The following is a 26,775-nucleotide window of genomic DNA, read 5'->3' as shown; positions in this document are numbered from 1 at the left end:
TCATAGCAGCATAATTTAAAATAAAAAAGAACCCAATATCCACCAATTAATGAATGGATAAATAAAATGTGATATATTCATACAATAACATATTATTCAGCAATGAAAAGTACTTACTTACACATTACAATATGGATAAACCTTGAAAACTTTATGCTAGGTAAAAGCAGTCATACAAGGCCACATTTTATATTTTCTATTCATATGAAATCTCCAGAACAGTCAAATCTATAGAAACAGAAAGTAGATTGGTGGCAGCCTAGAGCTGGGGAAGTGTGGGGGGAAATGGGGAGTGAGTGCTAATGGGTAGGGCATTTCTTTTTGAGGTGATGAAATCGTAAAACTCTGGTGATGGTTGCACAATCTATGACTATACTAAAAATCACTAAATTATACAATTTTAATGGGTTATTTGTATGGCATATGAATTGTGATCTCAATAAAGCTTTTATTTTTATTTATTTATTTATTTATTTATTTATTTATTTATTGTTTTTTAAGATGGAGTCTCACTCTATCAACCAGGCTGGAGTGCAGTGGTGTGGTCTCGGCTCACTGCAACCTCCACCTCCCGGGTTCAAGCAATTCTCTTGCCTCAGCCTCCCGAGTAGCTGGGATTACAGGCACCCACCACCACGCCAGGCTAATTTTTGTATTCTTAGGAGACAGGGTTTCACCATGTTGGCCAGGCTGGTCTCGAACTCCACATCTCGTGATCTGCCTGCCTCGGCCTCCCAAATTGCTGGGATTGTTACAGGTGTGAGCCACTGTACCTGGCCAATAAAGCCCTTTTAATAAGTGCAGCAGCTAGAGAAATGGATGGAGGGCCAGGGCTTGTATCAGCTAGTTCTGTCCACATACAGAATGCTCTCTTTTCCTGCTTCCCCAGATAGTGGATTTTGTATGTGTTTCATCCCTTTTCAAGTGAATCTTATGAAAAGTCCCAAGACTTCCACAATAAAAGAGAGCTGTTTTGCTTGTAGCAGGGTCAGGAGGCCCGGGGCCCAGTTATTCGCTTCCCTGACACCCAAACTGCCAGACCCTAAAGTGCCTTCAGGGAATTCCAGGCCTGATGGAACGCAATCCGAAACCACTCTATAGATCCAAATGGCTGAGAGATGTGGAATGTTAAGCATCTTTGTATTTGTAGGGTCAGTGAGAGGGAATTCAGCCAAAACGTCCCCCACCCCAGTCACACCAGGGAATTAGAGACAGTTATGTCCACACTAAAGCCAGTCCTGCACAGCCTTTAACACATCACAACTGTTATCCTTCTGCCTAATCACCATGCAAGGTACCCTGGTAAGAAGAAATAATGGTTTCACTTGTAGGAAGCTAAGGAAAGTTTGCTTTTATACCCTCTTATAAGGCTTTCGGAGAGGTCCAATGCACGTGAATTTAGTTCAGAAGGGTCAAATGTTTCATATCCCAAAATCTTACCTGGCATTTGACCATAACCAAGGTGCTGGCAGCCTCTAACTTTAGTAACAGTAAATTTAGAATTATAAAATATGTTACTTCTTTAGGGAAATTTCTGTAGCATGTGTATTCTTAAACCTATGTTTCCTGCTGCCAATCAGTAATTTGTAAACCATAAACAGCCACATTTCACCAATGTTGTTCTGTCTTACACATGCATCCCTTACTTATTTCTCTACCCTGGCTGTGAAACACACATCTTCTGCAATGGGCTTTTTATGGTATTTACTCTTCTCCCTTTTATTCTCGCATCAATCCCCTTTTAGAGACTCTATCAAGCCAGGCACAGAGGTGTATGCCTATAATTTTAGCTATTCAGGAGGCGGAGGCAAAAGGACTGTTTAAGCCCAGGAGTTCGAGACTAGCCTGGGCAATATAGGAAAACCTTATCTCATAAAAAGATATATATATATTTTTTTAAAAGGTAAAAAGAATCTACCCAAATCTGCTTCTAAAAATGTCTCTGGCCGCATTACCCTTTTTCTCTGAAACATCAGACCCGGCTTTTCAAACCGAATTTCTAACTACTGGCTTCTAACCATACAATACCCTCTACATAAAGCACACAGAGGCACGCCTCATCTTGGTTCTTCCCAACCACCTCTCAGCCACTTTATGCCTCTCAGCCAGCCTAAATGCCTGGACCCACCTACATCCTGTGAAGCAACATCATTGCGAACTCTTCTTTCATTGCTTGCGAAGGATGTTGACACTGATCACCAGGACTATGTCACTCACCAGGACCCAGAGCAGCTGATTTGTAAGTAATCATACCTTCTGGGAGTTTGTCATTTTCTAGTGTTACCTCTTTTTTTTAATTACCTCTTAATAATTACAGTGAAAACTACCAAAAGAAGTTTATCTTAACTTTGGCCCATATACATATACCCTTGCATTTTGTCACTTCCCTACCAAAGATTGGCTCCCAAACATTCTCTCCATCCTCACTTTCTGCCACAAAAGCAGAGCTGGCTCCCAGCCAGGTGCAGGAATGTGAAAAATACTAAAGAAACTGCCTATTTGTCATTTACTCAGGGGAAGGCTGCACTGTGATCCTTTCACAGGGTGATAGTCTCCAGTTTAAAAGGGATGGAGAAAGATATACCTGCAGAACAGAAGGTAGGCACCACTGGATAGCTAGACTGTGGGATCCAGGCCCTGCCAGGGTAACAATACTGTTTGAGTTGTCAGCAGCTACTCTGGTTTCTATAAAATGTCAGAGCCCCAAAATGCCCTGGCACCTGTGCTAATAACAAAGCCAGCACAGAATGATTACCTGTTATAATATTCAATAGCTAAACTATACCTTGCATAATGCTTTACAGTTCCCAAGTGGGTTTAGACATCCTTCCGTTAAACATTAATACCATTTCCAAGTGCTTTCCTTAGAACTTATTACAGCTATGCAAAATAAATACCATCTGGCTTCTTTGTAAAACAAAACAAAACAAAACATACAGTGCCAATACTTTCCTTTGAAGGGGGAACTAAAACACCCTCCTTCAGTTATTGAGAATTGTTCCCTGGGAAGTGGTCTCTGAAACAAAAGTGGTCTTTGAAACAAAAATCACTTGTAGGTTCTAATTTGTAAATTAGTATTTCTCAGGAGATACAAACCAGAAGCAATTAGCTTCATGAAAAAGTATGATTTATCTTTACTAAATTATCTATAGGAATGTTGAAAGGACTCAAGATTTGTGAAAACACAATTTTAAAGGGTTTTCTTTTATACATCTCCAGGGTTTGGTACATTAATTCCTTGCACTTTTTTTTTTAATACTAGCTTGAAATTTAACCGCAGAAAAAGAAGAGGGAAGTATTTCATTTCCTTGGAAAGTTAATGAACATATGAAAAGGTAAAAAGAGTTACCACAATGCCTGCCCTCCCTCTCCAACAGTAGAAATAGCCTACAATATGCAGCTTCCACACTGAGTTACATGTGCAGCCCATGTCAGGCTTAAACACTTTGATTCAGGACTAGCTGCAGGTGTAGGAACAGAGGTCAAAGATCTAACCATTATGGTTTATAGAACCTTTAATACAAGATGAATGGGATGCCATCACATTTTCTTAGACTTTCAAAATCTGAACTTTACCCTCTAGTCTTATGACACAGAATGGTAAATTCAATTTTTTTAAAAACATAGAGGCTAAAAGCATTATATACAGGAGACCCATTCATAGTAAATCATGACTTGCATACAGAGGGCACTTACGCTATGCCTAGGACAGTTAAAGATTGAACATAAAAACCGTCTCCATCATTTTTCTTTGCAATGCTTATAAAAAGTATATTTGTCTATATATTTTCTAATTTGAAGCATTTTCTCAGTTTTCTTTGCCAAGCAAACTCAAATTTCTTAACGATTTTTTAATTCAGAAAAAAATGAGTGTGTATATGTATGTATACATTTCCTCATTCTTTTAAAGAAAGGCTACTTTGTTTTTACTTCTGCGTTAATACTATAAAAAAGAAATCTACCTGATCCTTTAGGTGCTCTAATATAAAAAATCTGACAAAGGCATATTATTTAACTGATTGCCTAATTAACTGTAACAGGAAAGAAAATGAAGGAAAGATCAGCATGCTTTATCACTGAAAGTTATATAATTGTATTTCCTCAATGCCTCAAATTACATAATATTAGTATTTATTAATATAATTCATTAAGATATATATTCCCTTCTTCCCTCCAACCCCTGCTGAATTTGTAGAGAGGCTCTCTGAGGAACTTCAAGAGTGCCATCTGATGCATAGGCACAAGCCCCAGACATTGTATCAAGCTAATTCAGACCAAAAGATCAAGCCAACACAGTGTGCTTCGGAGCTCTCAAATGGATGGCTGGTGGGTTGAAACTGCCCTACACATGTATTTTAAAAACCTAAATTAGCTCCAAACATTTAAAAATTAAGGAACTGCACCCACACATCTAGATTTCCCACTTTTTCTGAAACATCAGTAGATCTGGCAACACTGAGCTCACATTCCACCATGGCTGGAATGACTGGGGCTGTACTCACAGCCCAGTTTATGGTGATCCCACTACTCAGACCCATCTCACACTCATCCTACTTTACTCAGCTATACGGCCTGGCTGCCAGGGCAGGTATTTGAACTTGTCTCCCTGTAAAGAGAGGTCTGGAGTCAGATCTTGTCTGAATTCTGGATTAAATAACATAAAGTACTAAAAGAACTTACCATGGTACTCAGCACACCGGGCTGAATAAATGGTCGTAGATACTATTATCATGTTCAAATGACAAGGCATTTAAGAAATACTTGAGAAGATGCTAATTTTCATCCAAGCCAAAAAGGTCTCTGAAATCACTCATTTCAACTCTCCAAATTTATGTTTTATTTAGAAACAAACTGAGCTTTTAGGGACTCATCAAACTTCTGCTCTTGTTTGTCAGGAACCTGCAGGCCTCCACTCTACATACGTAGAGAAAAGAATAAGCAAACCTCTGCAACCTCTGGTTTTCATTTAGTTGCTAAGACAAGCAATAGATTGCAAAAATAGTTTTATACATGTATCAATCTGTTCCCTACTCCTGAAAAGTTTCTCATATTAACATAAAGAGGGAAGAGAATGCCAGCTTTCATTAACCTATAAAACATTAAACATTAAAAAACAAATTAATTGCTGCAATTAGCAGCAAACGTTGACAAATGTATGGTTGTAAAATGTTTATCTTTCATTATAAAGGCTTTGGAGTTTGCAAATTGCAATAATTGATACTCTGTAAGAACTGTAATTAATTGAGAACTTTTACAGTTCAATTACAGAAGGAGCAAAAGAAAGAAAAATTACATTCAATCATCTCTTCATAATTTTAATGCAATCTTGGTGAATTAAAATTGGCAGAAAATCTTACCAACTTATATTCATAATCTGAGACAGACAAAACTGTAACAGAAGCTAAATCCAATTACTTATACTATATTGGCAAAAGTCCAAGGCAGTAACATAATGAATTTTTAGGTGGATGGTTGCAGGTGGGGTGGTGGGGGGTGGCGGGAGTGGAGGGTAATGCAAAGAAGAATCCGTGTAAACCTTTCTAATAAATTCCCTTGAAATGGCATAATTAAGATTATGAAAAGGTGTTAATAGTACTTGACTGAATATAGTATATTCTGATAATAAAGTAAATGTTGCTGTAAAACCTTAACCATTTCTCAAATGTTGACTTTGGCTACGACATAGGCTACGACATATGTGAAAATTGGTACTTATGATCCTTAATAAGCATTTTACTTCAAAGTCAACAATTGTACAGCACAGCCTATCCCTTCCATAATGACAACTTTAAGTTATAAAATGGGGACATTATTTATGCAATTTATGTTTATAAAGCTGATTATTTTTGTAAATCAAATCACTACAAATGACCCAAAAAAACCCTTGGATGTTTATTTTAAGAAACATATTGAGGATGAACATGTTCCCCTTAGAATGAATGTATCTGTTCTATATGGCTGGCTCTTCCTTTGTTTTTGTTTTTGTTTTTTTGAGACAGAGTCTTGCTCTGTTGCCCAGGCTAGAGTGTAGTCATGTGATCTCAGCTCACTGCAACCTCTACCTCCTGGGTTCAAGCGATTCTCATGTCTCAGCCTACAGACTAGCTGGGACTACAGGTGCACACCACCACGCCCAGCTAACTTTTGTATTTTTAGTAGAGATGGAGTTTGCCATGTTGGCCAGGCTGGTCTTGAACTACTGGCCTCAAGCAATCCACCCACCTTGTCCTCCCAAAGTGCTGGGATTACAGGTGTGCATCATGGTGCCTGGCCATGGCAGGCTCTGCCTAGGCTGGCCTGTCTTTAAACACAACCTGTGCTTTCCACATTCTGAAAACAAATGAAAGCAGAAAGACTCATCCACATTCCACAGCTACTGTGAAACTTCAACAGCATCTACTGCATTTAGAGTGAAGCGCTCTACCTCCCCTTCACTTTTCACTTCTTTGGAAGTGATGCTGATTACTCCAATAATCTTCTGGAAGGCACAGAGGCCATGTCATGACTCCAGGGTTCCAAAAGTGTATCCTTTTTACACTGATGACACCCCAAATGAGCCGGTTGCACCTGCTTCTTGTGCAGAGCCTTTCCTGTCTACAACTCTGTATCTCATTGACATGGCGCAAAATACTGATCTTCAAAAGAATGCCACAAGAGATTGAAACCATTCTTAAAGCATGTTGATTTCTTCCTTTATAAATATGGAAGAAGAAGAAAAAAATTACATCCTGCTTGCCTTCTAGAGCACACATAATCCTGGGTTTCCTTCTACTCCCACTGGCTTCTCCTTCTCAGCATTCTTGGCCAGTCCTCCCCCACCCCCAACTTCTCAATATCTTAGTGTTGGAAGGTCTCAGGGCTTGGTGCTCAGCTTTGTCTTCTCTATCTCTAGTCTTTCTCCAATAATCTCATTCAGCACCATTGCTTGAAATTCCATCTATGTGCTAACCACTCCCAAATATGTCTCCAGCCTTCAAATGGCCCAAATCCAAACCTGCTTGCCTGCCTATTCAATAGTGCCTCTTATGTCTCATAGCCATCTCAAAAGGCTATGTGGGACAAGGGACAAATAACTACTGCAAAACTCAATAGCATTAGAAAAGGCAAAACTATAGAAATAATAAAAAAGATCACTGGTTGTCAGGGGCTCAAGGAGAGGGAGAGATAAATAGGTGGAACACAGAGGATATTTAGAGCAGTGAAACTATTCTGTATGATACTAATAATGGTGAATACATGCCATTATACATTTATCCATCCCATAGAGTGTAGAACATCAAGAGCAAACCGTAATGTAAATTATGTACTTTAGGTGATAGTGATGTGTCAATGTAGCTTCATCAATTACAACAAATGTACCATTCTGATGTGGGATGTTGACAGTAGGGTAGAAGCTGTGTGGGGCTGGGAGCAGCATCAAGGGGTATATGAGAACTCTGTACTTTCTGCTCAATTTTCCTATAACCTAAAACTGTTCTAAAATACAAAGTATATTTCCCACAAGTCTTTCCTGGCTACTAAAGAGCTGCCTAGTGGGAAAGATATAATCTCTGTATGCCAGAACCAGATTCTAGACCACTTTCTTTCACTGAGCAAAAACACAAAATAAGGAAACAACACACAATTATGCCACATGTGAATACTCAACCTGTTCCTCTCCCATTTCTCTTCTCCAAGCAGTCCTCCAAAACCAGGAGGAGGGAGTTTTTCAACTTACTGCTTGAAGAAGAAAAAGAAATCAATCATCCCAACAGGTATTTACAGAAATAGCCAATAATTCAGTATTAGCTGATAATTATGAATCATCCTTACATTAGAGGGTGACCATACAATTTATCCTCCAAATTGGGATATCTTTTGAGAATGAAAGGGGCAACTAATAACAACTAAAATTATCCTGGGCAAATGAAGAGATGCAATTACTGTAATCATTTTAAAAGCACTAACTGTATACCAGGAGCTAGTCTAATGGCTTTCCATAGACTGACTGACCGATTCATTTAACTTCCATAACAACCCAAAGAAGTAGTTAGTGGTATCATCTCCATTTTACACACATGACTGCTGAGGCACAAAGATGTTAGGTATTTTGCTCAAGGTCACACAGGACAAATGGTAGAGAAGGGAATGGAATCCAGGTGGACTGATGACACTCCTAGTCACCATGCTATACTATCAGTAACACCACTGTTAGCAACTTTCGAAATGTCTCAATTTTTATGATGTTTTATAATAAGCAATTAAAACATTGTATTTCATAGTCCTAAGTTATCTCATTAATGGGAAGTCATGGGTTTGTTTGTTTTTTTCTCTTCTTTTTCTTTTGAGACAGGCTCTCACTCTGTCACCCAGGCTGGAATGCAGTGGCACAATCATAGCTCACTGCAGCCTAGACCTCTCCTGGGTTCAGGCAGTCCTCCCACCTCAGCTCCTGAGTAGTTGGGACTACAGGAATGCACCACCACACCAGGTTAATTTTTGTATTTTTTGTAGAGATGGGGTTTCACCCTGTTGCCCAGGCTTGTCTTGAACTCCCGGGCTCAAGCAATTCGCCCACCTTGGCCTCGCAAAGTGCTGAGATTACAGGCATGAGCCACCACGCCCAGCTAGTTGTGTTTTTTTCTTATAGCTAAACTAAATTATTCCTCCTGTACCTTAGGGTAGAACGAGAAGAAATAAAACACAGCTAGAACTAGCAGGAAGCTACTTCTGGCTTTGCATTTACTATCCGTTCTCATTATTCCCAGAAGTTATGTTCCATGAAGTTACTGTGAACATTGAATTACTGAATACTGAACTAGTGGAAACACAGTGTGGGTTCCTACAAGCCTCTGGTCACAATAATTTCATCAACTGATCAGTACATAACTTTCTTTTCTGAGTGTTTCAATTTAAAGACACCTTATTTAATGTATACGGTGCTGATTCACTAACAATGAACTCACACCAATGGCACTATCACTGCAGTCACATAACTACGACATATTGTTGATTTGTTAATATTGAACTCACGCCAACAGCAGTACAGCACTAGAACTCTAACTTACAATAGCACTATGAGCTTACCTTAAACACACATTTTCTCTGTAAGACACCACAGCCTTCTTGTAAACACTAAACAGTTTAGCACTATGCTTTGGGATCACTTTAAACAGCAAAATGATCAACAAAAAGCACAAAAATACAAAAAACTGTGGCACTTAATCGACCATCAGAAGGACACTTGTCTACAGTATAAGAAAAGGCAGAGCACTGCCTTGTTCAACCTCAGCTGGAAACAACTGTGTCAGGAAACACATTTTTTTTTGCTGCTCTGCTTGCATGACTGTGAATGACCATAAAACCACAAGTATTGATTTGGGGTTACAAATAAATTTTAGCAAATAGGTCAATCCGCAAATAATGAGTATCGACTTTACTTGTCACTTACAAATGTATCAGGCTCCTGTAGCAGATGAAGAATTGAGACTTCAATACTGGCAGGCTAATCTGAGTGCAGGCCCCCATTGAGACTCCGAGTGCTTGGGTGACTGTGGGTAAGGTACTTCGGCTCCATCTGAGCCTCCCCTTTTCTCATCTATAAAGTAATATGCCCAAATTTTTCTTCTTTGGGTTAAGTAATAGCAATTTCAATAATTTCCCACCTTTTACTTTCCATTTCTGATCTTTTTTTTTCACTACTCTTCATAGAACTATCTCATGTTTCTCATATGCTAGAATTAAGCTAAAGATAGCAACCTAGTTCTGATCTAAGTGGACAAAATAAAGTGGTATCTGCAGGCACACTGACTTTTTTCAGGAGCTTAAATTTAAACTTTCTTGAGAGAAAAAAAGAGGCAGAATCGTGTATACAGTCAGCATGCTGTTTTTAAAGAAAAGTGGGACAATAAGAAACCATTTTTATTTGCCTGTATCTACATAAGGAAATGTTAGGAGGATAAACAAGATACCTAATATAAACACATCAACAGAAGGTGAAGGATAACAGAGTCAATGTGGCTGGGCTTCTCAGTATATAAACAGATGCTATTTGATAATCTTTGGACATTTTTGGGTTTGTTTTTGTTTTTAAGACAGAGTCTCTGTCACCTAGGATGGAGTGCAGTGGAGAGATCTCGGTTCACTGTAACTTCTGCCTCCTGGGCTCAAGTGATCCTCCCACTTCAGTCTCCCAAGTAGCTGGGACTACAGGCATGTGCCACCACGCCTGGTTAATTTTTGTATACTTTGTAGAGACAAGGTTTTGCCATGTTGCCCAGGCTGGTCTCAAACTCCAGAGCTCAAGCAATCCACCCACCCCCACCTTCCAAAGTGCTGGGATTATAAACGTGAGCCAGCGTGCACAGCCTCTTTGGACTTTTAAGCCACGTAAATATATAACATATTAAAAACACAGTGAACCACCCTTTCCTATAAAATGCGTCAGAAGTCTTGGGTTCTAGCCTTAGCTCTAATTCTAATTAGCTGTGAGATCTGGGGTATTATCTGTAAATTACGGAATGGGATATATGGCCTCTGAACTCAATCCCAAAATTCCATGGAAGTAGTTTATTAATCACAAAACAAAGTAAAAGAGTAAAATGAGCTCATGCACACCACATGGCTTACTAAGATAAATAAATTAACAGCAGGTGAGCTATATCTTAGTCAAGCTAATGATCACACAGTTGATAGGTTGTACAATTTCTATTTCTTATTTTTAAATAAAATACCTGGAGATTGTAAAAACAAAACTGTAATCATGAGTTACAGAAATTTTCATAAAACTGTTACCTAAGGACCTGATGTAAAAGGATTTTCTAGTGAACCTGAAGTATAGATCAGATGACTTTTCCATAAGCTAAATAAATTGACAGGATCCAAATCTTCCAGATTTAGAAATCATTCAGAGGCAAGGAAATCCAAGAATTATGCATTCAAACTAGAAGTATGTTTCGTATTTTGAACTGTGACATAATCCAGGCTCTGTTTTTCTTTAAATAAAAATTTTCATATGGTACCTAAAGGATCAATTTAACTACACTGCAGAAATGTTGGTTTATTAAGCTGTTCCATACATCCCAGGTGCCCATTTAATGAAGTTACTTGCAAATATAAAATAATTAACATATGACTAGTATGGCATTTCTGTATCTAGAGACCAGACTGAACTATATTTGAATTAAAACATCTGATAAAGACTATTAATCTAATGAGATTAATTTGACAAAGGAGAAAAGGAAAGAAGATTGAGGGGTAAGGAAAGGTCACTTCCTCAGTTCCCCCATCCAGGCCAAGGTCCTACTTTAAGGAATACTCTGTTTCTCAGGCACCTGTTCTGTGTGTGTTTATCCCACCAGGTCTCAAGGACAAGGACCTCGCTTGTCAAGCTTACTGTTACATTTCCAATGCCTAGCACAGTGCCTGGTACATAGTAGGTGCTCTCACCCTAAAATATTTTATCAAGGAATAAGACGTAATGCTCAATAAGAATCTCATATTCAGAGCAATGACTATTTTCACAATAAAGTCCGTAACTCATGTGGACCTATTCATTTAAAGTTCCTAAGTAGAAGAAACTACATAAAGGAAGCTTGGGCTTATTTGGGGAGCACACAAAGATTTTAAAAAATTATACTCAGTGTTATTCTTAAGACTCTGGCTGTTTGATGGACTAAAAGTAAACAGGTACTGGTGCATACAGTGTGTACGGTAGGCAATCATCGTATTAAAAAAACTGTACTTGTATGTGCAGAGAATATCTCTGGAAGGTACGCCCCAAACCAGTCATACAGGGGGACTTGTTTCTCACTGCAAACTTTTTGGCAGTATTTGAATTTTACACCGTGTACATTTATTACTTTCAGTGGTTGTAGGCGGACCCTCTCAACCACTGTTTCTTTAATTAAAGCTGATTAGCCTTCTCCAGATGGATAAGCATTGAGGCAGCCCCTGATGAGGATACACACCGCTCACAAGAAAAAACACAGGCATTGCAAATGGATCAAAAGCAGCTCTGGAGAATTCAAACTTTTACCATGCCAAACAGCCTACAACTCAATCCCAGCCTTGCTCAAATACATACACTCACTAAAATTATCAAAATATTATGTCATGTTTTCCTCAAAGATGTTGTTCAACAATTCCAGAGGAAAGGAAAAGGCAGCTCCTTTATAAAGCTTTCTGCTCCATCTGTTTTTCAGAGCGTGAACGTTCACTCTCAGAAAACCATTTTCATACGTTACCTTCCTATCTTCAGGTTATTCATATGTTTGCTACCTCTAGCAACTCTTTCCCACATTAAAAATAAATACTGGCCGGGCGCGGTGGCTCATGCCTGTAATCCCAGCATTGTGGGAGGCCAAGGCAGGCGGATCATGAGGTCAGGAGATCGAGACCATCCTGGCTAACATGGTGAAACCCCGTCTCTACTAAAAATAAAAAAATTAGCCGGGCATGGTGGCACGTGCCTGTAGTCCCAGTAGGAGTAGCAGATTCTCCTACTGAGGCAGGAGAATCGCTTGAACATGGAAGGCGGAGGCTGCAGTGAGCCAAGATCACGCCACTGTACTCCAGCCTGGGCAAGAGAGCGAGACTCTGTCTCAAAAAAAAATAATAAAAATAGATATAAATAAATACTGTAGCAACATGTCCAGCTAGATTTTTTCAAACCATCCTCAGTAGGCTTTCACTACATCCAGACCCTGATTTAAGTCAGACTTCTGAGCCTAAGGTAATGTTTGCAAAGCTAAGTCTCTAAAAGACTAACTTCCAAATCCACAGACCATGGACAGAATGTATTGTTTAGAAAAAGCAATGGTAGGAAAAAGAATTCTCCAGTGTGAGCTGGTGATAACAGACTCACAGCAAGTGAAACCTCAGGGCCCTGGTTTTAGATTATTTAGTTATTCCGATAAACATTAGTTCCATGCTGATGGAAAGCTCATTTAGCAGCTGACATGCAGAAGGACAAAGTGATCTGCCTAAAGATGAGATTAACATTCCTTATGCAGGTCTCAGGAAAAAGAAATGTGATCAATAAAAACTAGTATCCAAAGTTGGTAATTAGTTCATGCCAGGAAAGTCTGAAATAAAACAGATAAAGGTAAGCAAGTTTCTCCAGTTTGAACACCTGAGTTTCCAAATATAGGGGTCTTCAATGAGTCCGGAAAAATATGCTTTATTCAACAGTATGCAGAGAAAACGTATCTTAATTCTAAATAATTATACTGTTTTCCCCATTCTAAGTTGGAAAAGGTACTTCATGAGTAACAGAAAATCACTTAGTGTCTCTCTCTCTCTGAAATATTAATAAAATGATATCCTGATCTCTAAATTTATTAAAACAGTGGTAAAATAATATTCTGGACAAATAAACTTATATTACAATCACAAAAGCAGCTTTGTGAAAGTAAACTGGGTATTGGCCAGGAAGACTGAAAAAAGAAAAAGAATTACAAAATAAGTCAAGGTTCAAAACAGGAGGCATACAGTGACCCCTAGGAATGGCATAAGCATAAGTGAGGTAAACCAAACTCCTCCCATATTTAACATTTTTAAAACCTGAAAAACACATTCTCAAATGACTATGAGATCCTCCAAAAATCAAAGATAAAATAATTAAATCTATACCTGTGATATCCACTTTTTAAACCAGTCTTCCTAAAAATCCTTAATGCTACTGAGACAAATCCAAGAGAATAATTTCATAACTTAATCACTCCAGCTTTCTTTTCAACTGAATGCCTTCAAGTAAAATCTCAACTTGTAAGAATGCTTGCTGAGGATTTCTTGGAAAGCATCTTATTCACAGCAGATTTTTTCAGAGCTATCTAAAAACATTCACAAATGTACACCTAAATATTTATAACTAAGTAGTGTGTATCAAATATATACAAGACGCAAGAGAATAAGAAGTAGGAGCTACGTCACAGGACAACTTCAGCAGATGAACACAAACATTCCTATTGTGCCCTGTTCTGGTTATTCATATTACTCTTCTCTGCTAGAAAAGAAATTCCAATGAACTCCCGATACAGAGACAGTTTTTCTTGTTACAAAGGGACTTTTGTTTGAATCCCCCACAAGTGACAAGGTCAATCTTAGCCAGTCTTGACATTTCTATGGAACCTTTCCACCAAAATTTTTTTCAAAGTCCAAGTCATTTCCCGAAACCTTTTTGAAATCCAAAGAAAACACTGTATAGATAATCTATTAAGTTCTTTAACAAATACCATTCATCATATGTTCCTCACGATGTTTTCTATAAATATATTTTTAAAATTAAAAAACAAGGCTTACATGATTTAATCCACATCCTTAAAACAATTAGAGAATGGTAATAATATACTGAATTAATATTAAAACAGTCTTCACCTTCTTCTTAGCATACAGAAGGTGATTTCAGAATTTTTTTAAAAAAATCATATTTTCACAGCTTTTTACATAAAGTTGACACTCTAAAAAATTAAAATATTTTGCTGTGAGGTTGCTCAGTATTTATATCAGCACCTAAGATATGAGAAATTCTTTAAGTCCTAAAAAAAGACTTGCAAAATCATTTTCTACAGAAGTTTATTTTGGAAACATTTTTTAGACCAAAAATCAGAAAATTATAACCTGAATTAAGTTAGCACTTTCCAAACATACATTTTCTTTTCTTCCTCAAATCACTGTAAAGTAGTTTAAGGAGTGTAGTGTATGTTATTTGGGTATTTTTTTAATCTGAGGAAAATACATAGACAGCATACATGCAAAAGTTAATAAATACAAACTCCATAGACTTCAGATTATGGGATACTTTTATAATCAATTAGGTTTTTTCTAGAGAATACTGCAATGCCACAACCATCGGGACACAATGCCACAACCATTGGGACACAATGCCACAACCATTGGGACTGCTCATGCTAAAGATATGGACAATATTCTTCAGTTCGGGAACAATGTCCATGAGAAAATAAGACAATGACCTTTATGATGTGCCACAGAAAACAAGATGCTCTTTGCTTTTAAGTCTCCATATTCTAAGAGGTCAAAGACATTCAAATGTGAGATAAAAATCTCATCACTCCCTCTGACTAGCTCCATGGGTGATGTACACCAACAGGAGCAAGTTCAAATAATTTTCCAGATGTGTAATTCCTGGCAGATTAAAATTTAAATTAAAATTTAGTTCTGTAGACTGAACCCTTAACTGCACTTACAATATATATGTATTTTTGAACAAACAGTCTATGCCAATACATTGTGAAGAATCAAAAAACTCACTACGTACAATTCCAGTTAGGTGAATGACTTTAAACAAATCCACATAACTAATTTGGGCCTCAGTCTCCTTACCCACAAAAGGGAAATGACAGTACAGTAAGTCCACACAATGTTGCTGATAGGTTTTGGGGGTTGCGACTCTAAGTGAAATGATGTATAACTAAACTAATTTTACCAAAGGCTAATTGATATAAACAAAAGTTAAGTTACTACAGGATATTTCTGGTCAAAAAGAAAATCACCAAACTTCTAAATAAACACTCAAAACACTTCTAATATTAAACATTGAAATAAATGTAAGCTATACATACATTTAAGAAACAGAAGTAAAAACAAGTAAGATAATTATTTACCCAATTTTTGGTGAATCAGTGAGTGGCAGCAGTAGGTTAAATCAAAGTATAAATGTCTGCAAAGTGAAAATTGGAAGGAGCACCTCCAACCACCATGAGGTTCAAAAACAATCACAAATACGGTGGCTCAATCAATGAGCGCTTTCAAAAAGCATCGTTTATTATAGTGCATTAGTATGATTATCACATATAATACAAATTTGTATTTCATAATCATTTGCATTCATTCATTCATTCCTTTCCCAAGCATCTTATTCCAGTTCAGGGTCACACCTGGCCAGAGCCTATCTCGGCAGCTCAGGGGGCGAGGTAAGTGCCAACCCTGGACAGGACACCCTTCCATCACAGTGCACTCTCACACACCCACATTCATTCAGACTGGGGCCACAGACACGCCAATTCACCTAGTGTGCACATCTTCGGGAGGTGGAAGGAAACCTGACTACCTGGAGAAAATCCACGCAGACACCAGGAGAACATGCAAACTCCACACATGCAATGGCCCTGGCTGGGAATCCATTTTTTTCCCCTCATCAACATTATAGCAAAACAACATTACTCAAGGATTTGGCATACTTCACAGCATGCTATTAAGGATTAAATCAGATGAAATAAGAAAAGTTTTTGGAGAAACACAAAATTGATGCCCAGATGCTAATAATTAATGCACAGCAATTAGAGGCAACATCCTATGATAAGGAATTCGAAGGCTTTAAAAAGTCTGCTTTTGAAACTTAATTCATCAACCATCTCCCTTCCACTTAAATCAAGTGCTAGCTTTAACTTGGCTAGAATACAAAGTTTAAATTAAAATCTTTTCCATCAGCCAGAAGAACTGTGTGGTCCTGCTTGTTTTACTCACAACTGGCAGAGTCAAAAATCCATGTAGTGGTTCAAAATCCACAGCTATAAACGCAATGCAGATGAAACACTGCAACCAAACCCCAGTCATTGTTTCTTTTTCCATAAAATTCTACCCTAGTTTAAGACTGATAACAGCTAATGACTAAGTTGGTAACACATTAGTCTGTCCCAGGCTCATTATCCAAGTTTAAATCTCCATGTGACAACTCAGAATCCACAGACTTAGAATTTGTAAAGGCAATGCAAAAAGAACATAATGGGTCCAAATGCCTGCAAAAAGTGACCAGGAGAATGGTCTAATTGGCAGCTGAAGCATGCCAGGGCCTGCTCTGAAGCACTGATCCAAGGAATCTACCACTCACAAAGAAAACACCAGGCTGGTTGGAAAAAATAGCTCAGGTTTTAGTCCTAATCTAGGTCACAATTAATTCTTTATGATTATGGAAGAATCTATTTACTTTGATTCACTCAATGTCAAAATAAAGATGACTGCTAAAATGTAATATTGTGCCACAACTATCTTTAAAAATAAACTCATGCAAACCATTGCACTAGATGCTGCATAAAACAAGATCTACTCTTTAACTTAGTCCTAGACCAATGCTGGCAGAGGCATATATTTACAAAAGTCAACAAATAGAAAATCCAGAGACATTTCAGAATACCAGACATAGATGATAAAAATGATAGTAATATCATCAACAAAATAATTGCTACTAAAGAACTTGCCTAGTGTTATGCTAAGCATTTTATGTATGTCATTTAATCCTCAAAACCTTATAAGGTTAAGTATACTATCATCCTTATTAAATAGAGAAAGAAACTAAGATTTAAAGTCAACAAGTACTCGCCTAACATGTTACTAAAATGGTTATTTCTTAAGGTTTGAGGCTTTTTATATTTCTGCTGTAATACTCAACTTATTGTTTCCTGCAAAACCTAATAATGATGTTAATAATAATGTATTTGAACATAAATCCATTGACAAAGATGATAAAATGTTAGTTAACCTATACTATGCCAATCACTATTTGACAGAAAAGGGGAAAAGTGTACACACACACACACACACACACACACCTGGCTACCAGCATTCCAAAAGGAGAGTTGCGAAGAAGGCTGTGGGTGCCAACTGCCACTATACCTTTGTTTCCTGTACAACAGTCCCCTTCTTATGTGGTCCTGGGTCTCCTGGTCCAGTATTCACCAATGCTGCCCTGCTGCTGGGGTAAAGAGGGTCATCATCTTGCTGGGTAGAGCCAAAGAGGGGATCTAGGGTCTGACTACTTCTCAAACAGATTTGCATAAAACTTGTAGTTTTAGTCACACCTTTACCCAACTTCATCATCAATTCCTTCACCTAGGAATTACCTTTAACCTAGTCCTAGACCAAATTAATTAAGTTAATCACACTTATAGGTCTTTTTCTATTAACACAGCAATTATCTGTAAATCATTCCAAGTAACCATAGATGTGTGAAGGAAGAACCAATCAATCAATCAATCAATGCACCACCTTTCAGAGGTTCTGGGATTTCAATCTGGTTGATCCTTGGTTTTCCTCACTACAAGTCTAGATTTAAACTTTCCTGCATTACTGGACAACCATCTCAGGTTTTTCAGGTTCCAAAATATTGTAGCTGTTGTCTCTATTCTTATTTTCTTTTTCCTTGTGTATTGACCTTCCCATCATTTTTACTGGGATTTTTAGAAGAGAATGAATACAGTGCATGTTTCTAATCAGTCATCTTTAACTGGCCTCCTGTTCACTTGTACAAAGACTTCAGATCCCACACTGCTTTTCTGAAGTCTTTTCCAAAAGGACAGCATCTATTAAAACATTGCTAGTTTTTCTTTCTTTATTGAAATAATACCTAAACAACTACCTATTTCTTTTACTATTACTCCAGACACTGGTTGTTGATAAGAGCTGAACAACATGGACTAGAATACTCACGTAGACTCACTTTGAAGTACTGTGAAAATACTTCAGGTGAATTTCAAATGAACTTCTTTGTCATTAATCTCAGGATACAGAAATAGTCAAAAAGTGTCATAAAGAGTGGCTTCTGAATGTCACTGTCTTTCAACTGTCAGTTGAAGAAATTGATTTTAGAAACAATAAAGTTTCTCTGTTGTATTCAGGAAAATAAGGTAATGGCTTTATTTACCAAAGACTCTGTGGTAAGTTTATCTTGAATATATATGGAGTAAGAAAATAACATTTGCTAACAAAAATAGCAACAGCCATTACTTCAGGGCAAAAATTAAACAGGTTCTACAACTTAAAATGTTCCATATTCTCTGGCCTAGTTAAATTTAATGTGTTTTTCCTTTAAAATTTAGCTTTAAGAATTAGTCAGGAAGGTTAAAATTTTAATATTCATACTATAAAAGACTTTTAAAGGTTTACTGTTATTTGCTTATGCATTAAAGTTTAGAATTTTAACTACCAAATAGAAACATATTTCATAATGCAGATATGCTATACTATTATTTACATGAATTGTCATTTTTGGTAATATGAACTCATTTCATAAAATAATATTAAAGCATGTGCATATAAGGTAGTTTTTAATGTCATATGACATTTCAATTTTAATAGAGTTTGATTAAAATTAGGGAAAAAACTGGAGAAGCAAGTGCGGAGTAAGTACTATTTCGTATGTTTACTATTATTGTAATTTACTCTGCTACACAAAGCAGAAACCAGAGAATTTGGCATTCACTGCTCATTATATGTTGGGAACAAATTCAGTTCCTCAGGACACAAAAGCACATTGATGGATATTTTTACTTTACTCTGCAGAAATTGAAGACAAGCATAGTTTTAGTTTTAAATGGCTTTCCAAAGAATACCAATGTTTTAACTTTGTAATTGGAAAAAGAGAAACAAGTACCTTGCAAAGGTCTTCAGTAGCATATTTTTATAGGGTACTAATAACAGCACACTCTGTTATTGAAAAAAATTAAAAGAAAGACTGTTAACATAACCTAGGTATTTAGAATGAAAACTCAGAATTGAGAGTAAAAACACATCTTTTTATGAAACATCAAAGCAAAGACTCATCTAATTTTCATTTTGCAGAAAACTTTTTAACACAAAAGACCTTATTTAGACCTTAGAGTTTCTAAATAGGGGAGAAGGGTTAACATTCAGTCTTCTACAAAAGACAACTTTCTTTCCTAATAGTATCAGTCTTTTAATAGGGATGTATCTTAAATTTAAAAACAATTGGTATTAGATCATATTCTGCTACAAATTATTGTAAGTTAATCACATTTATAGGTCTTTTTATATTAACACAGCAATTATCTATAAATTATCCTAAGTAGCCACAGATTTGTAGGGGAAGAACCAAAAAAAATTAAAGGAAATATGAACATATGCAAAGTATATACTATGTGTGATGTTTAGTTATGAATTAAGCCTATTCATTTCTAATTGAAAGGTGATATCTAATACTCCATTTTTCATGAGATGATCAGGCTTTTAAGCCAGCCGAGGTCCTTAAAAGACAAGGAGATCATGAAACCAGGAAGAGCTCACGAATTTGAGTCAGAGGGAAGAAGTTGGTACAGTTAAAGAGGAAGGAAGTAGAGTTGGAAGTCAAAGGCTTTTTCCCTGACACTGATCCAAAGTCATCTAGGTACTACCTAAATTTAAAGAATTTAGCTCTAATCATTCCATGCAAAAGGAAAGTGTGTCACCCTTCTTAGGCAGGGTAAAAACAATCAGTAGGATTCTAACTCCCCACATACTCCTTTTAAGGAGGGTTAGAAAACAAACAATTGTTAGGCCACGGCACTAAGAGACAGAGTAACAGGAAGGTGTTAATAAGAGAGGCAAACCCTTTACAGCCAAAGAACTTAAGATCCATGCTGCACACTGTGCAATTCCTTTTATCCTATTTACCTCATTTCTGTTCCAACCCACAGGCTCCTTAAATGTTTCTTTGTCAAAATTCTGACATTCGTCTTCTTTTTACTCCATGCATCTCAAAAAGGGCTTTATGGCATTTGGGTGTGACAATTCAGGCTTATCTGGGACTGTCCTACTAAGTGTAGGATGCCTGGCACCCTGGCCCCCACCTACTAATGTCAATAGAGCCCTCCAAGTCTACTGGGGCAACCAAAAATGCATTTTCAAGTATCCTTAGAGGGTAAATACCACTACCACTGCTTACAAATCACTGCTACAAGCTGTAGTTATCTCATTTAAACTTAAAATGACAAGAACCACCTCTACGACTCAAATCGACATCCCTACTGAAGATTTTTCTGGAGTTCTAACCTGCTTTTCTCTTTTTCACTAAATACCTTACCCTCATGTTCCAGTCACTCAAATGTAACATGCCCCAAACTGAATTCCTTGTCTCCCTCCCTAAGCCCAAATCTGTTTCTCTTATATCCTGGTTAATACAATTTCCAATGATAGTCAACCAGGTAGAAACCTGGGAGGCAAACCTAGGAGGACCCAAGAGTCCGTATTCTAAATATCTCTCAATATCTCTTGGAGGCCCCTGTCAGTTCTCACCCTAGCTAGCTGTGTTACTTCAATTGCCTCAAATCTTTTAACATTTTCACCTCTCTGCTAATGCAAACACCACATTGTTCTCTACAATGCCACAAAATCAGTCCCCTACTTAACTGGTAAATGTTTCCACATTTACCAGTTTAGGAAATGTGGTGAAAATGCCTCAGCAGGGCACACAATAGCCTTCAGGAACATCTGCTCTCATGCTCTCCTTTGATTTTCACCAAGGGCCTTTAAACCCATAACCTCCAGCCAAACCCAAACCTTCCAATTTCAAGGAAAATGCCCTAAAATGCCTCTGCAAATTACACTGGAGGTGTTCACCAACCACCATGGGTCCCAAGAACCAACGGCCCCTGGGCAGATGCCACCAGCTGAAATGCTTTGGAACTTAGGAGCCTTGCAGAATAGGAGGCCCTAAGTGTTAACTGAAATGAAAAATTTTTTAAAAGAAGAAAAGAATTTTGCAGAGACATACTACTGATACATAAGTACACACACACACACACACACACACACACACAGTCAGAACGATCGTTGTCCCTGCTTGTCTGTTTTCAAATAGTGTCAACTTACATAAATCTTAGTGTTATTTATTGGCAGTCAACAACCTAAGCCACAATAAAGGGGACTAGAAAACACACTGTTAATTTGGATGTCAAGGATGTTCTGACCACAACCCATATCGAATATGTCATCACCTATAGCTATAATTTCTCATTAGGTAAAAGTAAAACAATGAAGATAGCCCTGGTTATGACATACTTAACAATACCATGCTTACTCTGTAATATCTAATTCAGACACTGATCATTTATTTCATTCAAGATTTTATTTCGCATTTTTTTGGGACTGTAAACTCTTCATGAGTAATACATTAAGTAGTTATCAACACTTGGGTGTCACTCTTGAAGTTCAACAAGCAGGCCTTACATCATGAAATGGCCTTTGCAAATCTTCTGAGTACTTTGAATTTCAAAAAGACTGTATCTGAAATGAGTGTTTCAAATTAAATCAAAAACACTTTTGTAATGTAAGTTATTATGATATAGACATAGAGTTATCATGTAAAAGCTGAACATTCCTAGTTGAAATATAACAGAGATCAAATTATTACAAAGGCAGATATCCATATTAAAGCATTGCATTTGAAGCGAAAACAAAATAAAAATGTAAAGAATACAGATATTTCGTTTCTCTTTTAATAGAGGATGAAAAGTATCTGTTTTCTTTTTTAAATAAAAAATAGACAAAAATGTTCAAAATAGCCCATTACTATAAGCTACGACAGAAATAAAACTTTTTAATAAATTCTTAAATGATTTAAATTTTGTAAATGATTGAAATTAAAGTAAAATTTTAGTCTATACTTTAAATAAAATGACTTATTTCAAGGTTAACCAATTATGAATTTGTCAGCCATATCCAGTGACCTCCCGTTTTATTTTGGGCTCACATTTCTTACTGCTTGTTTCTCCTTTCCTTGTGTTTCCTTTTCTAACTACATTATGTTTACTGTAGAAGCTGAAACTACAGAAAAGTACACAGACAGAAATTAAAATAACTCATAATTCTATCATTAAAGATAATTATCCTGTATGTTTTGATAAATTACCTTTCAAATAATTAAAATCTAAAACAATACGAAATCCCACTCTTTAGACCTGCTTTAAAATCTGAATATATTAGAAAAAAAGTCCGTATTATTAAATACTCCTTTAAAGCATTTTACTGGTTATATAATTGTACATTATATAGGTATACATAGCTTATTAAACTAAACCCGTATTACTATTACAGTCCTTTTAGAATTTTCCTTCAGTTTTCCTGACCTCTTAGAGTGATGATCTTTACATGCCTACTAACCATGAACTACATTATACTTTTGTTATTTATCCTAAGACTTTGTTCATTGAAGGCAGTCTATTTAAGGGTACATACATACTCTATTGAAAAGGCTATAACATAATGCTTGGTATGAATTATAAGTATTCCATAAAAGATAACTAAAATAATAACTAAATAAATGAAGGTACACGTCCTTCAAGCCTCAAGGAATACCCTGGATTCTAATATTTTGGTATTTGATAAATTCAGTTATGTTCATCATTTCTACTTGTATTAACTTTTCCAGGTAAGATGCCTCTAACAGCTTCTAACTTTCTGAGCAGAAAAAAAAATGCTAATACGTTTTCCCTCTCCTTCTTATTAAGCAGATAATTCTCTTTGACTAGCTAAGCCAAACTTACATGTTAACACTGCTGATCTAGTCAAAGCAAATATTCTTGTGTTTCAGCAAGTATTAGAAAACCTCTTTCCTTCCTTGTCTTTTGTTGATGTAATGTTAGTGCTTATCTCAAATTTTAAATTGTTCCAACATCATAGAGGAATATTATTAGTTTAGTAATATTTTACTGACACATACTATGTTCCAGATGGCTCTTATTCATATGGAAAAGCCTATAAGAGAAATGCTAACTAAAACTACGCTTGGATAATCCTCCTTACCTATCAGATTGACAAAAATCTAAAGGTTTGTTGACATACTCTGCTAGAAAGACACTGGGGAAGCAAGTATTCATCTATTCTTGGTGGTACTGCAAAATGGTACAATTTCTTTGAAGAAGAATTTGGCAGTATCTTACAAAATAGTATACGCATTTACCCTTTGATCTAGCAATCCTATTTCTAGAAAATCTCAAAGAGAATGGCTAATATATAGCAGGGTGTAAGCACAAAGAAAAACTATCTGTACCAGTGAGACTGAAAATAATCCTAATGCTCATATACATAGGCGGCTGGATGAATAAACTACTACACAGTTACTCGATGATAATTATCGTAGCTGAAGAAAGGAGTAAAACATCTCCATAAACTACTATGGAGTAACCTCTAATATAGGTTGTTACATGAATAAAGAGGTTGAGAAAAATAAGTAGAATATGCTTTCATTTATCGAAGAAAGTGAGGGGAATACATATACATAAACATATGCATATGCTTATTTTAAAAAACAAAGATAAATAACTTATTTAAGAGTGTATGGGAAGGGAATAGGATAGAGGGGACAGGAATAGAAACTAGACTTTCTTCTTTATGTTTTAAGCTTTATTGAGGTATAATTGATATATAAAAAAGTACCTATTTAATATATATACTCTGATAAATTTGGAGTGTCTATGGGCTTTGAATATATCTAGTTTTATAGAGAAAAATTTGGATTTTTTTTCTGGCTATCTACTGAAACAGCCTAAAACCACTTAGCAATGAGCACGCTGGTACTCACTGAGGTTTTAAACACCACTTCATTTCAAAAGACACCAGAGCTCTTTGGGGAAATGGTTGATTCCAGGCCTGGAGCAGGAACTGTAAAACATAATCCTTTAACATCTTAAAATGTCATATAGCAAGAAAATAATCAAAAATTATTAAGATCAAAGATAGAACAATTTGGGCACCAATAAATAGAATAACGTGAACTTTGCCACTGAATATATGAATAGATGGATGTACCTTTCCCTTTGTAGAAATATTTCAGCTAATAAATGAATAAAGAACGATAAACTAGAGTAACACTGTTTTGCAATCCTTAATGAATTAATGGATCTGGTATTGATCACCACCCATACATTATGTGCCTCATGGGAAATTCTTCAGAACAAATGACCGGATTTCTTCAACAAATAATTGTGAGGAAAAAACATAAAAATGAATGAGGAAAGTTTTAATGTGCAGACATGCTATAATCTCCAGGACAGAGGTAAAAAAAAGTAAGGAGCAGAACAGTGTTTACAGTATGGCAACATTTAAGTAAAAACAAGAAAAAATATATATATACATATATTTTCTTACATAATCATAAAGTATTACTAAAAAGATATACAAGAAAGCAAATGTTGACTCTGGTTGTGTTTCAGGTGGCCAGGGAACAGGATATAAATGGCATTTTACTGTAGGATCGTTCATATTTTTGGAATTTTAAAACATGTGACTCTATTACTTACACATACAAAAATTAAATGGAATAAAATCATAAAAGCATCATCATAAGTATGACCACAACAGTGTACTTATGTAAGAAAATAACCTTATTCTTAAGAGCTGAATACTGGAGCATTTATAAGTAAAACATCCTATGTAGATACTTGGAAAAAAATTAAGCAAAAATAATAGATAAGTAAATATGGAAAATTTTAACAATTGCTAAATATAAGTTTTGAATGTATAAAAGTTTATTATATGATTTTATCTACTCTTCATGACAAAAAGTAAAGCAAAAAACCTTAAATATAATGAAAATATATATTATTAAATTGTAGCCAGATATTGCCTACAGAAGACCTAAGCCTGAGGCTTACTCTTTCTTTACTGAAATGGATGAATATCACAGACTAGCACCAAACCAAGACACTTTCCTTGATGTAATCAGAAGTAAAGAGCAAGCAAAGTGGGGAAAGAGAAGGAATAACATGACTTCAGACAGCTGTCTGCTGTGACAATTCACTACACACTGAGCATCTATCTATCCACCAAACTTGAAACATATCTCAAAATGTATTTCAAGGAATCAAGACAAAAGCCAACTGAATGAGACTTGATAACCTGAAATGCCTTCCTTTAGAGATAACAAAGTGTTTATTAGTATGCAACTTCTTGGCACGACCAAAGGCAGACTGCAGTGCACTTACTTTTTGCTTGCCTCACAGACATCTGTAATATTGGAGAAAAGATGGTGCCTCTCGGTTTTAGTCATTGTATCACTCAGTTCTTTAGAATTTTTAAACATTCGTATCAAGATCTCCAAGCTGAGTAAATACGAATGTTCAGAGGATATGACTTCAAAGATAGCCTGGTGAGAAGGAAAAAGAAATGTATTATTAATTCTTTTAATTAAAGAACTAAATATAGCTCTCATAATGTAGCTGTAAGAATAACAAGATAGATATGCGGTGTTATTTCTGAGGGCTCTGTTCTGTTCCATTGATCTATATCTCTGTTTTGGTACCAGTACCATGCTGTTTGGGTTACTGTAGCCTTGTAGTATAGTTTGAAGTCAGGTAGCGTGATGCCTCCAGCTTTGTTCTTTTGGCTTAGGATTGACTTGGTGATGCGGGCTCTTTTTTGGTTCCATATGAACTTTAAAGTACTTTTTTCCAATTCTGTGAAGAAAGTCATTGGTAGCTTGATGGGGATGGCATTGAATCTATAAATTACCTTGGGCAGTATGGCCATTTTCACGATATTGATTCTTCCTACCCATGAGCATGGAATGTTCTTCCATTTGTTTGGATCCTCTTTTATTTCATTGAGCAGTGGTTTGTAGTTCTCCTTGAAGAGGTCCTTCACGTCCCTTGTAAGTTGGATTCCTAGGTATTTTATTCTCTTTGAAGAAATTGTGAATGGGAGTTCACTCATGATTTAGCTCTGTTTGTCTGTTATTGGTGTATAACAATGCTTGTGATTTTTGCACATTGATTTTGTATCCTGAGACTTTGCTGAAGTTGCTTATCAGCTTAAGGAGATTTTGGGCTGAGACAATGGGGTTTTCTAGATAAACAATCATGTCATCTGCAAACATGGACAATTTGACTTCCTCTTTTCCTAGCTGAATACCCTTTATTTCCTTCTCCTGCCTAATTGCCCTGGCCAGAACTTCCAACAATATGTTGAATAGGAGTGGTGAGAGAGGGCATCCCTGTCTTGTGCCAGTTTTCAAAGGGAATGCTTCCAGTTTTTTTCCATTCAGTATGATATTGGCTGTGGGTTTGTCAT

The 26,775-nt window shown here is 36.5% G+C and overlaps 1 protein-coding gene across 2 annotated transcripts in view; it reads right to left on the bottom strand.

The window, feature by feature from the left end:
* Window positions 1-26,775, bottom strand: part of ARHGEF26 (Rho guanine nucleotide exchange factor 26) — a 144,301-nt gene that overhangs the window by 82,959 nt on the left and 34,567 nt on the right. For both annotated transcript variants that reach the window (XM_054479941.2, XM_063662373.1), the window contains exon 6: window positions 25,692-25,852. In XM_054479941.2, the coding sequence (XP_054335916.1) occupies window positions 25,692-25,852 (161 nt within the window). The remainder of the gene's footprint in view (window positions 1-25,691; window positions 25,853-26,775) is intronic.

This window comes from Pongo pygmaeus, chromosome 2, assembly GCF_028885625.2.
Source record: "Pongo pygmaeus isolate AG05252 chromosome 2, NHGRI_mPonPyg2-v2.0_pri, whole genome shotgun sequence".
Lineage (NCBI taxonomy): Eukaryota > Metazoa > Chordata > Mammalia > Primates > Hominidae > Pongo > Pongo pygmaeus.
The sequence above is the reverse complement of the archived record's forward strand: the minus strand, read 5'-3'. Positions and strand labels throughout refer to the sequence as shown.